Source organism: Eurosta solidaginis, chromosome 4 (assembly GCF_040869045.1).
Source record: "Eurosta solidaginis isolate ZX-2024a chromosome 4, ASM4086904v1, whole genome shotgun sequence".
Lineage (NCBI taxonomy): Eukaryota > Metazoa > Arthropoda > Insecta > Diptera > Tephritidae > Eurosta > Eurosta solidaginis.
In genome coordinates, this window is record NC_090322.1 from 17,563,315 (window position 1) to 17,576,271 (window position 12,957).

The following is a 12,957-nucleotide window of genomic DNA, read 5'->3' on the forward strand; positions in this document are numbered from 1 at the left end:
GGCTCCTTGCAGCAGGACTGCTCCATATTCTCTTACTCCGGGAAGGCATCGAAAATGGTTTTGCTGCATCTGCCGGAAAAGAATCTTTTTAGCAGGGTCATACTCAGTTCAGTGTGTCTCGTGCAAGGGATGGTTGCATCGGACAGGTTGTTCTGGGCTTGATCCGAAAACCAGACGTCCACGTAACTTTTATAAATCTTTTGTTGCTCCTTGCTGTTCACGCCCAAGGGCGTCCCGTAGTCTACGCTTAAGCGCCCCCCCCCCCCCCCCCCCCCACTACCTTCCAGCAGCCCCGCTGCTCAGCAAGCCACAACAAGTACCCGCTGCTGCTCGCGCCCCACGGCGCCAACAACTCAAACAGGTGCTACCACTCATAACTACTACCTTCATAGTAGGGCCGGTAGCAATGCTGAGCATCATCCCCTGCCCCCGTCTTCTCCCCCCCTCTTTTCCGGCAGCAATCGTGCTGGTCAGGGAAACAGACTCTTAGTCCCTACCTCCTTTTGCACCGTTTGCCAGCACAGAATATATAGGTTTGCGACATCCGCCCATTGCAGCTCCTGCCTTGGGTGGTACCACTTTCCTAGATGTTCTGGTCTCCGCGAAGGCAATAGTCTCACTTGTACAAATGTGTTAAATAATAAATCGAATTGAATTGAATTGAATTACATATTTCTCAATAGGAGCCTTTTTGTATTCCCTGTTAATTGATTTAAATGCCCCACGAATTTATTGTTATTAATGTTAAATAAACATATATGGTACATCAATTTGTTGCTTTCAGTGGATATCCAAAAATACGGTTATTACCAGGATCTTCATAAATCCGGATATCCGAAGTTTCACAAACGAATACTAACCGGATATCCATGCCGTCCGGATTTTATCCGTGTCAACGGATATTTGAATATGCGGATAGTCTCAGCCCTAATTTGTATCATGCTTCGGCAATGACCGAAACGTATTCAGAGATGTTTACTTCTGCATTACTTTTCAGCTAACTATAATTAATTTAAACCAAAAAGTACGTTAGCCTATTGCCAACTCTAATACATAACTGTTATAATAAAAATATTACCGATCTTCAGTACATCACCTTCAGCTGAAAGCCAACCTCAAGTGGCTTTTATTCTGGTTGCGTGAAATCAGTTCGTCAGACGTTACATTTATTTGTTTTTTTTGCAGGTTTGTTTAGAGGATCGCGATCATGCAAGTTTAATTTACGCGTGTTGATATTGTAGTCCGTTTTTTCTCGGTCGGTCGGTCAGTCGGTCGGTTTTAATTTTGGCTATTAAATAAAATAAAACAAGATCATATAAAAGAAAATAAAATTATATAAAACAAGATAAAACAGATAAAATAAAGTGCAATACAATTAATAAAACGAAACAAAAGAACAAAAGTAAATGAAAGTATAAACATAGGGGATCGAGATCATGCAAGTTTAATTTACGCGTGTTGACATTGTAGTCGGCTCTTTCTCGGTTCGTCGGTCGGTTTTATTTTGGCTATTAAATAAAATAAGGTAGTAGTGCAGTTTATGGTATCCACCGAAATTTGGTCCAAAATTTTCGAGTGAGGTATCGAAAGACGCGTATTCACATCTACATTAGGAATCTCAAAGCGGAAGTTAACTTTTTTTACCCCTTTAAAAGTTATCCGCGAAAAACAGGTTTGTGCGATACATATTGTTCCCGCACATTTACAATATTTTAAGCGCACACATCACTTTACTTTTTAGATTTAGTATATTAACATAATCTATCTTGCACGAATTAACGAAAAAATTATGTTATATTTCACTAATTTACTTATAAAATATCAAAACAAATATTGCAACAAATTTCTGTCGAAATGAAAACACGTGAAACTGAACAGTGTTGCCAGCCCAGCAACGCTGGAAATTACCTTTGTTGTTCTCTGTTAAGATTAATACAAAGCGGTGGCGGCTCAACATAAATTTAAATAAACATACAATTACATTGTAATTAATTGTAATTTACTGAATATTTTGCAATTTAATATATTAAAGAGAAGAGAATACGTCTTCAATTTATCGAAATAAAGAGATGCTGGCAAATATTTGGAATATTCATTTTTATTTAGGCGCAGTATTTTCTCCCCTCCTCTTCTCTTCTCTTCTCTTCCCTACCCCTCTCACCTTGTCACGTCTCCTCTTGCAAATTCCTGCTAGATTCAATTCGCCTGCGGTGTGTGGTTGTTGTTAAATCGTATCATAAAATATGAAAGTTTGGAATAAAAAATCGCGCGGAATAAAAATTCGATTGCGGCGCGTTTTCGTTAAATGAAAAATCTCTGTGCTTCTTTTCGTTTCGCATCATTAAATACGAAAATTTGGAATAAAAAATCGCGCGATTTTTTGTTCCAAATTTTAGCCTGCGGCGCTTTTGCCTTACATGAAAAAATTTCTTTGGATTCTTTTCATTTCGCATCATAAAACATAAATTCTCGCCTGTAAGGTATTTTTAAGTTTAATGAATAGATTTCGGCGCATTGCTTCGATAATTTAAAAACTTATCTCCTTAAATATGTATATTTATTAAATTGAAAATTCTTCAGAGAAATACAAAAGCAAAACCATAGAATATAGATATTTATCTGAATTTATGTCGAGCCGCCACCACCTTGCATTGTTCCGACTATTGTTGCTGAGCTGGCATCACTATGCACCTCCATTTACTCTGTATTCGTGTGTGTTCATGTGTTTAACTGCAACACAGAAATAGGCGAGTTTTTTTGATATTTGATTTGCCTTAATAAGAATAAATAAGTGAAATTCTAAGTTATTTTTTCATTAATTCTTGTATATGAAATTACATTAATATACCAAATATCGAAATTGTGTTAATTCATGTGCCCCATGGGACAGTTTTTCGCGGATAACTTTTAAACGAGTAAAAAAAGTTAACTTCCGCTGCGGATTCTTAATTTATACGTGAATACGTGTCTTTTTATACCTCACTCGAAAAAAAGGGCCCAAATTTCGGTGGGTACCATAAACTGCACAATTACCTAAAATAAAACAAGATCATATAAAAGAAAATAAAATTATATAAAACAAGATAAAAGAGATAAAATACAGTGCAATACAATTAATAAAACGAAACAAGAAAAGAAAAGTAAATGAAAGTGTAAACATAGAGGATCGCGATCATGCAAGTTTAATTTACGCGTGTTGACATAGTCGTATTGATGACAATTTGTGATGGGTTGCACCTATTGGATGGGCGAAGCACTGCTACAACAACAACAACAACAACAGCTAACTTTCAGAAGTCAACTAAGAGTTATATTTAACTACTAGCCTTTACCCGCGGCCCCGTCCGCAAGGAGAAAATAAAATATATGTGCTATTCACGTTAGCCGGGTTATCAAGTTGTCTGTTTAAAAATTTTTTCTGTCAATGTATTTTATTTTTTAATACAGTAAAAAAAAGAACTAACTGAGCTGATGGGCACGCTTACATGAATAGTACAATACACTTTTTTCGAATTAAAAAAAATATATTTTGTTTCTAAGTTAAATTAATTGATATGACAGGGGTGATAGAATTACTACTCATAGAACAAAGGAGTGAAACTGCAATTAGCTAAAACCAAAAAGAAGTTTTTAAATGAAAGCAGTGTTGCTTTTTCGGGTATTTAGTTGGTTAAAATATTACAAAAATTTTAATTATAGTTGTAATAGTTCGTTACAGGATTCATCTAAAAATAGAACGAAAAAGCTGTGATATATTAAAGATAAAACATACCGAATTTTAATTACGAATAATTTGCCGTAAATCCACGGCCATGTGTGCTGAATTACCGGTTTCGAAGAGACCTAAAATGATCCCGGAAGTGTCCCTAAATGACACCAAATAGTCACGAAATGATGCCGACGGGATCTTGGACAAATCTCGAAAACTATCCAGAAATGATGCCGGAAGGGTCCCAAAATAATCCCGAAGTAGTCACGAAAAGTCCCGAAATGACCCTGACGGGATCCCGGACGGATCCCGAAAACCATCCAGATTTGATTCCTGAACGGTCCGCAAATGATCCCGATATAGTCCGAAAAAGTCCCGAAAAAACTCTGACGGGATCCCGGACAAATCCCGAAAATCGCCCAGAAATTATCCCGGAGGAGTCCCAAAATGATTCCGAAATAGTAGTCAGGAAAAAGGCCCGAAATGACCCTGACGGGATCCCGAAAACCATCCAGAATTGATCTATGAAGGTTCCGCAAATGATCCCGAAATAGTCCCGAAAGTCACGAAAAACTCAGACCCATCCCGAAAATCATGAAGAAATTATCCTGGAAGGGTCCCAAAATTACCCCGAAATAACTCCGACGGGATCCCGGACAGATCCCGAAAATCATCCAGAACTGAGCTCTGAAACGTCCGCAAATAATCCAGAAATAGTCCGGAAAAAGTCCCGAAAAAACTCCGTCGGGATCCCGGACAGATCCCGAAAATCACCCAGAAATTATGCCGGAGGGGTCCCAAAATGATTCCGAAATAGTCCCGAAAAAGTCCCGAAATGACCTTGAGGGGATCCCAGACCGATACCGAAAACCATCCAGAATTGATCTCTAAAGGGTCCGCAATTTATCCCAGATAAAGTCGCGAAAAAACTACGAAGGGATCCCGAAAATCATAGAGAAATTATCCCGGAAGGGTCCCAAAATGATCCCGAAATAGTCCCGAAAAGGCGCGAAACCACCCAGAAATGATCTTTAAGGGCAACTGACCCCGAAATAGTCGTGAAAAAGTCCCGAAATTACCCCGACGGGATCCCTAAAACCATCCAGAAATTATCCCTGAAGGATCCCCAAATGATCCAAGAACAGTCTCCAAATTCCCTGACATTTTCCCGAAAAAGTAAAAAAATAAACCCGACGGGATCTCGGACGGATCCCGAAAACCAACCAGAAATGATGCCGGTAGGTACCCCAAATGGTCCCGATATGACCCCGTCGGGATCCCGAACGGATCCCTAAAACTATCCAGAAATGATGCCGGAAAGGTCCCCAAATAACCCCCTAATAGTCCCGAAATTACGCCGACGGAATCCCGGACGGATCCGGAAACCATCCAGAAATGATGCCGGAGGAGACCCCAAATGATCCCGCTAAAGTCCCAAAATGACCCCGACAGGGTCCCGGACGGATCCCGTAAACCATCCAGAAATGATGCCGGTAGGTACCCCAAATGGTCCCGATATGACCCCGTCGGGATCCCGAACGGATCCCTAAAACTATCCAGAAATGATGCCGAAAGGGTCCCCAAATGATCCTGTATTAGTCGAGAAAAAGTTCCGAAATGACTCCGACGGGATCCCGGACGGATCCCGAAAACCATCTAGAATTGATACCGGAAGGTACCCCAAATGATGCCGAAATAGTCCCGAAATGCGAAATGACATCGACGTGATCCCGGACGGATCCTGAAAACCATCTAGAAATGATGCCGGAAGAGACCCCAAATGATCCCGCAAAGGTCCCAAAATGACCCCGACAGGATCCCGGACGGATCCCGAAAACCATCCAGAAATGATGCCGGAGGGGACCCCAAATGATCCCGCTAAAGTCCCAAAATGACCCCGACAGGGTCCCGGACGGATCCCGTAAACCATCCCGAAATGATGCCGGAAGAGACCCCAAATGATCCCGCAAAAATCCAATAATGACCCCGACAGGATCCCGGACGGATCCCGTAAACCATCCAGAAATGATGCCGGAAGAGACCCCAAATGATCCCGCAAAAGTCCCAAAATGACACCGACGGGATCCCGGACGGATCCCGTAAACCATCCAGAAATGATGCCGAAAGGTTCCCCAAATGATCCTGTATTAGTCGAGAAAAAGTTCCGAAATGACCCCGAAGGGATCCCGGATGGATCCCGAAAACCATCTAGAAATGATGCCGGAAGGTACTCCAAATGATGCCGTAATAGTCCCGAAATGACATCGACGGGATCCCGGACGGATCCCGTAAACCATCCAGAAATGATGCTGGAAGAGACCCCAAATGATCCCGCAAAAATCCCAAAATGACCCCGACAGGATCTCGGACGGATCCCGTAAACCATCCAGAAATGATGCCGGAGGAGACCCCAAATGATCCCGCTAAAGTCCCAAAATGACGCCGACAGGGTCCCGGACGGATCCCGTAAACCATCCAGAAATGATGCCGGAAGAGACCCCAAATGATCCCGCAAAAGTCCCAAAATGACCCCGACAGGATCCCGGACGGATCCCGTAAACCATCCAGAAATGATGCCGGAAGAGACCCCAAATGATCCCGCAAAAGTCCCAAAATGACCCGACAGGGTCCCGGACGGATCCCGAAAACCATCCAGAAATGATGCCGGAAGAGACCCCAAATGATCCCGCAAAAGTCCCAAAATGACCCCGACAGGATCCCGAAAACCATCCAGAAATGATGCCGGAATGGACCCCAAATGGTCCCGAAATGACACCGACGGGATCCCGGACGGATACCGAAAACCATCCAGAAATGATGCAGGCAGGTACCCCAAATTATCCCGAAATGACCCTGACGGGATCGCGGACGGATCTCGAAAACCATGCAGAAATGATGCCGGAAGATACCCCTAATGATCCCGAAATAGCCCCGAAATGGTCCCGACGGGATCCCGTACGGATCCCTAAAACCATCCAGGAATGATTACGGAAAGGACCCAAACTGACCCCGAAAAAGTCCCGTAATGATCCCGGAAACCATCAAGAATTTATCTCTTGAAGGTACGCAAATGATCCCGAAAGTACCCCGACGGGATCCCGGACGGATCCCGAAAACCATCCAGAAATGATGCCGGAAGGGTCCCCAAATGATCGCGAAATAGTCCCGAAATGATTCCGGAATAGTCCCGAAAATGTCCCAAAATAACCCCGACGGGATCCCGGACGGATCCCGAAAACTATACAGAAATGATCCCGGAAGGGTCCCAAAATGATCCCGAAATAGTCCCGAAATTACCCCGGCGTAATCCCGGACCGATCCCGAAAACCATCCAGAAATGATCCCGGAGGGGAGGATTACAAATAAGGTGAAGCTAATTATAAAACCATGTTAATAAGGCAGCAGGCGCATTGGAGCGAATAAAAAGTTACATAGAAACATACAGGTAAAGCTAATAAAAGCGTGCTAATAAAAACAATTGATGGAGGGCGGATGGCGGGAGTAGAGGAGAGGACCACTGATCGTTCCTCCAAAATTGTCTAGATCTCGTTCTGTATGTACCAGATACCAAAAACTATTGATTTAGGAGAAAATTTATATTGAGTTATAACAATTTATAGATTTTACACCAAAGGAGGAGATAAAGGAAGGGGCGGGGGGGGGGGGGGGGCGGGCGGAGGGTGGCACTGCTTACTTTGTAAGCCCTCGACTTATTTGACCCCTTGAATCTGTGATATTGGTGAAGGCCAGTATACGTAAAGTTATAATGTGTAAAAATTATTGAAAAATAATTTCTCGAAGGGGTCGTGGGACCCCCACCCCTCTTTCCATGTTCGAAAAAAATTTCGCTAGTAGACTACTGTCTGTGTCCCAAATTTCATCAAAATCCGTGTAGCCATTCTGGCGTGATTCAGTCGCAAAGACGAAAAAATATAATAATTAAATTATAACTGTTCCTAGGGGGGCGGGACCACGCCCCTTTTCAAAAATATATAGTTAGTAGATCCTTCTAGACTATTGGCTATATGTGTGCAAAATTTCATCCAAATCGGTCCAGCGTTGTTGCGTGATTGAGTCACAAAGACAAACGTCTGGACAAACATCCAAACATCTTCACATCCAAACTTTGCCATTTATAATATATATATTAGATATATATCCCATACAACCGACAGTAAGAGGATTTTCATCATTTTTGTCGAAATCGATTTTTAGTCCGTTCTTGATTTTTTCAGACAACCAATCTATGCCCAATACGTAAGCTTGTGGGTAAAATTAGATGTTGCTAGCTGTTAAAATGAGGCAGAAATGGCGAAAGCCCTCTTAATGAACAATCGATTGTATGGCAGGTTATATGCTATAGTGGTTCCGACCGGTCGATTCCGACATATGTCAAAATCCCCCATCAAAATATGCCTGCTTACCAAATTTCATCAAGATATCCCGAAAATTGAGGGACTAGTTTGCGTTCAAAGAAACGGACAGACGGACGGACGGACGGACAGACGGACATGGCTAAATCAACTTAGCTCGTCTCCTGATCATTTTGGTATACTTATTGGTGGTCTAACGGAAACATATACATAAAAATGATTTGGAGCCTTGAAAATGAAAAAAATCGATTTCGACCAAAACAAGTCCCAAAAACCAAAAAAAGAACTTTTTTTTAAAAACTGTTAATGCCAACGTTTTTATCGCATAATTTTAAGTGGGATATGAACTATGAGACATATTCGGTTTCATCGGCAACACTTTGCACGTTTCGGAAGAACCCTCCTCAAAACCCAAAAAATATTTTTTTTTTTCAAAAAACTGTTATCGCCAAAGTTTTTAGCGGACAAATTTGAGTCGGACAGGGTATATATGAAAATTTTAAAATCAAACGAAAATTTTTTAAGTAGGTCATGAAAAAAACCTTAAAAATCAAAGAAAAAAGCCAAAAAACTCAAATTTTGCAGGCTCGAAAATTATTTTTTTGGGTATGTTTAGTGGAACTTTTTTCCCTGAGCCCAAAACCTATCGAAAAATAGACGGCGCGATATAGGTTAATAAACCGGACCCAGTTTAATGTACATAGTAAACTTAAATTAAAAATTTTGATGTTTGAAAGCTATGACATAATTCATTACCACTTCGTCATCCTTTTCTCATAGCAAGACTTCCAACTGTCCAAATTACTGTTTTCGATAAATTAGCGCAATAAGTACAAGCTTGGTGTCATCCTTATAATACTCCTTGTTTCTCTGTACTGTGTGGTATAAGGCTTTCTCTGACAGATAACGTTATGTAATAAGGCTTATAACTCATTTAAAATAAAAGCTCACATAAGGAATTATTAGAAGTCATTAGTGGGAAAATAAATACCTTATTAGAAGGCTTATAGATCAATTAAAATAAGGCTTACATAAAGAGATAAAGATACGTTTTTGTATTACGAGCTTTTATACTAAAAGTCCAGCTTACATAAGGCGTTATAATACGATTGAGTAAAACAATCTAATTAGAATAAATATAGATTTCCAATGATCCGGGTGAAAAAGAAATTCTTTTAGCCATGTGAACCCGATAACCTGAGTAAATTTTAAGATATCTTGTTGACATTTGATATGTGGATTCCTTGGCACTCACCTCGCATAGCTATTTAAAATGAGCACATCAGACAATACCCACGCCCATTTTTTATGTATATACATTTTATAAAACCTCAAAAACGTGATTATTCAGTTAATGATGCAGCTACAATAACCAAATTTCATGTGTTGGTCCAATAAGGGGCGACGCGCCACTCATTTCTGAAAAAATCAATTATTAAAATATTATGGGTCGAAATACAAAACGATAATTGTTTAATTTAAGGTACAACTGCTAAAACTCGTCCAAAAATATTGCGAGGTGTCAAACGCGCTTTGGGCCCAGGATCACGAATCCGAAAGCGGAAATTGGAAATTTTATTTAGTTTCAGAGATATTTGCAAACAAAATTTAAAATTTTCATGTGATTTTTGAATTTTTGATGATTTTGTGGTACCCACAAGAAAAACTGTGGGTAAAAGTGTTTTGCTCGATTATAGTTTTGGTCTCCAAACCAGTGTTGGACTCACCCAGGGTAATTTTTTATAAGCGCGGCCGGAAGGCCGCCAATGCAGAAAGGTGTTCTGCGCAAAAATGCTATGGATCCCGCCCCCGGTTTCGGAGCACTCTGGGACCATTTTTCGGTTTTTTGGAAATATCTTTTGACAGAAATAAACGCCTTTTTGACACCTCTACCGATATTTTTGGATGAGTTTTAGCAGTTGTGCCCTAAAGTAAACAATTACCCAGAAAACGGTTTAAGTTGCCATTACAAAACTTGGTAAACTACTTCATTGTCTTAGGGAATGAGTCTGGCAAATTACCAAACTTGGTAAAAGACCACGCACAGTTTTAAATAGAAGAGATTTAAAGAGACCGTTAAAGGATATAACAGGCTATATATCTGCAAAAATACTCGGATCAAAGTATCGACTCTAGTGCTCATACTCAGTAAAAGGTATCGAGTACTTATCTGGAGTCACTTTATCTTGGTATAAAAAATGGCCGAAGTCCGACTATGACCACGTCAACTTTTTTCAATATCGAAAATTACGAAACATGAAAAAAATGCCCTAACTCTATACCAAATACGAAAAAAGGGATGAAACGCGGTAATTGGATTGGTTTATTGACGCAAAATATAACTTTAGAAAAAACTTTGTTAAATGGGTGTGACGCCCACCATATTAAGTAGAAGAAAATGAAAAAGTTCTGCAGGGCGAAATCAAAAGCCCTTGGAATCTTGACAGGAATACTGTTCGTGGTATTACATATATAAATAAATTAGCGGTACCCGACAGATGATGTTCTGGGTCACCCTGGTCCACATTTTGGCCGATATTCTCGAAAACGCCTTCACATATACAACTAAGGCCCACTCTCTTTTAAATACTCACTAACACCTTTCATTTGATACCCATATCGTATAAACATTCCAGAGTCACCCCTGGTCCACCTTTATGGCGATATCTCGAAAAGGCGTCTACCTATAGAACTATGTCCCCTTTTAAAATACTCTTTAATACCTTCCACTTGATACCCATGTCATACAAACACATTCCAGGGTTACCCTAGGTTCATTTTCCTACATTCCCTTATTTTGTCTCCAAAGCTCTCAGCAGAGTATGTAATGTTCGGTTACACCCGAACTTAGCCTTTCTTACTTGTCATATGTCGCTTTCTATTCATGTATGTATTATGTCTTCCAAATATGAGCCAAATCGGACCACAAATACGATTTTTTTAATATTTTTAGTATTATGTCTTCCAAATATGAGCCAAATCGGACCACAAATAAGATTTTTTTTTTTAATATTTCGATCCATGCGCCACCTATCGGAGTTTTTTTTTATTATTGCCTTATCTCCGCGTTCTAAACTATATTCCAAGTTGCAAGAAGCTTCTAGCTTATCGGGAAGTTACTTAAATTTCAATTACAAAATTCGTAGCGGTCGCTACACAGAGCCAAGATAAATAAAACCGTTTAAAAATTGTTAGGTAATTTGTGTGAGGATGCAGTTTCACGTTTTTTGTAGTTTACATGAAATAGCTATGCCCATGAATCTCTTATCTCAGCAATATAAGACGAAAACGTAAGTATTTGATGAAATTTGAAGCTGAAATGAGGGGGCAGAAATGACAGTTATATATATAACATATATTATATATATAACACCGATCTCTACGATTTTTTTCAGAATCTTTTTTTGGATTAGTCTCTATACTCATAAATTTTCTGATTTATGAAAGGTAAGCGGTGTTGCAATTTCGATAACAGTGCCCTACAATGAACGCCATGGTAATACTTTCCTTTTCACCGCTTGCTGCTTTAATTTAGCTTCTATTTCCATTAAGGCATTCATATTTCCCTCGCGCGTCTCTGGATCTTCGTCTTCATGCTTAGTTGCGTGTAACCGTAGCTCCGAAGCAAAACGAAAAGCTAAGGGACAAAAAGTACATCTGTGTACATTATCACCCATATGAATACGTAAATGCTTATGCAGTAGTTTTTTTGTCGTAAAACACCAGTCGCAGTATTTGCATTTATATGGTTTTTCACCGGTATGAGTACGCCTATGCTCTCTTAGGTACGTAGCTCGTACAAATCTATGTAATACAGGCAGAAAATAAAGTTAGAAATATATTAACACGAGGACTTTTATGATAACTTACCGCTTTTCACAAATATCACATTTATGGGGCTTTTCGCCGCTATGACTTCGTTCATGTCTATTTAACTCCCATTTCGTTTTAAAATGTTTGCCACAAATATCGCATGAATATATGCTTTTGCATCTGAAAAAAAAAACAGGTAATCAAGACAAAAAAAAAAAAAAAAACAGTTTATTTTTGATATTAAAAAGAATCGAGGATTTGAATTTTGTAACTAAACTAACAACTTTTTGGCTACTAAAAAGTTGAGTGTGTTCAAATTTAAACACGGTCTTTTAGTATTTTTAGATCCACTTGCAGAATGGCAGGTTATTTTTTTAGCTCAGAGCTAATTTCAAAAATGTATAAGTTTAACCCCTCATGTTAGGTTAATTTTAAGTTAAAAAACTTAAATTGCCGTTCTGGAAAAGAGCCTTAAAGAACATCTTCGGCTTATATCCAAACCCTTTCTTAGCAAAAACACAGTTTTTCAAGAGCAAAAAAACCGTTTTGACAGCTCTATTGTGAATTGCTAAAAATATGAAGTACAGCAGCGGGTGATGAAAAATCGCTTTGTGTATTCAAATAAGTTGTGTGGTTTAAAATCAGTTTAATATGATTTATAAGACAGAGCTTTTCTTTATTCGAATTAAAATTATATTCTTAAAAAATATTGTTGATAAAAAAGTTTTTGCAGAGCAAAGAAAATATTAGTTTTTTTGGACGTAACGTTTATTTTCAATCATGTTTTGAACATGACGCCTTGTAAAAGTGCGTATGGTTTCCTTTCCTTTCTTCCTTTTCTTTTTTTCTTTTCCCTTGTCTTCTCTTCTCTCTATTCTGTTTTTTTCTTAATTTTCCTTCATTTCGTTTCCTTTTCATTCCTTTCCTTTACTTTCGCTTGCTTCCGTTTCTTCCCGTCCTTTCATTGTTTTAGTTATTGATGTTAGAAAAAAAATTGAAGGCATTGTGTACAGCAAATGGGTCTGTCTTGCTAGTTAAAAATATATAATTTTATTTTACTTT

At 39.3% G+C, this 12,957-nt stretch overlaps 2 protein-coding genes across 4 annotated transcripts in view; both read right to left on the minus strand.

The window, feature by feature from the left end:
- LOC137249176 (uncharacterized) overlaps nucleotides 1–9,460 on the minus strand; it is a 34,331-nt gene extending 24,871 nt beyond the window's left edge. For all 3 annotated transcript variants that reach the window (XR_010952270.1, XM_067780476.1, XM_067780477.1), the window contains exon 1: nucleotides 9,338–9,460. The gene's annotated coding sequence lies outside the window, so the exon portion shown is untranslated. The remainder of the gene's footprint in view (nucleotides 1–9,337) is intronic.
- The window catches only part of LOC137249168 (zinc finger protein 595-like), a 139,457-nt gene continuing 135,632 nt past the window's right edge, over nucleotides 9,133–12,957 (minus strand). Inside the window, exons 8-10 of the mRNA XM_067780455.1 lie at nucleotides 11,953–12,075; nucleotides 11,590–11,886; nucleotides 9,133–9,501 (exon numbers count right to left, since the gene is read on the minus strand). Coding sequence (XP_067636556.1) covers nucleotides 9,462–9,501; nucleotides 11,590–11,886; nucleotides 11,953–12,075 — 460 coding nt within the window. The 3' untranslated portion in view covers nucleotides 9,133–9,461. The remainder of the gene's footprint in view (nucleotides 9,502–11,589; nucleotides 11,887–11,952; nucleotides 12,076–12,957) is intronic.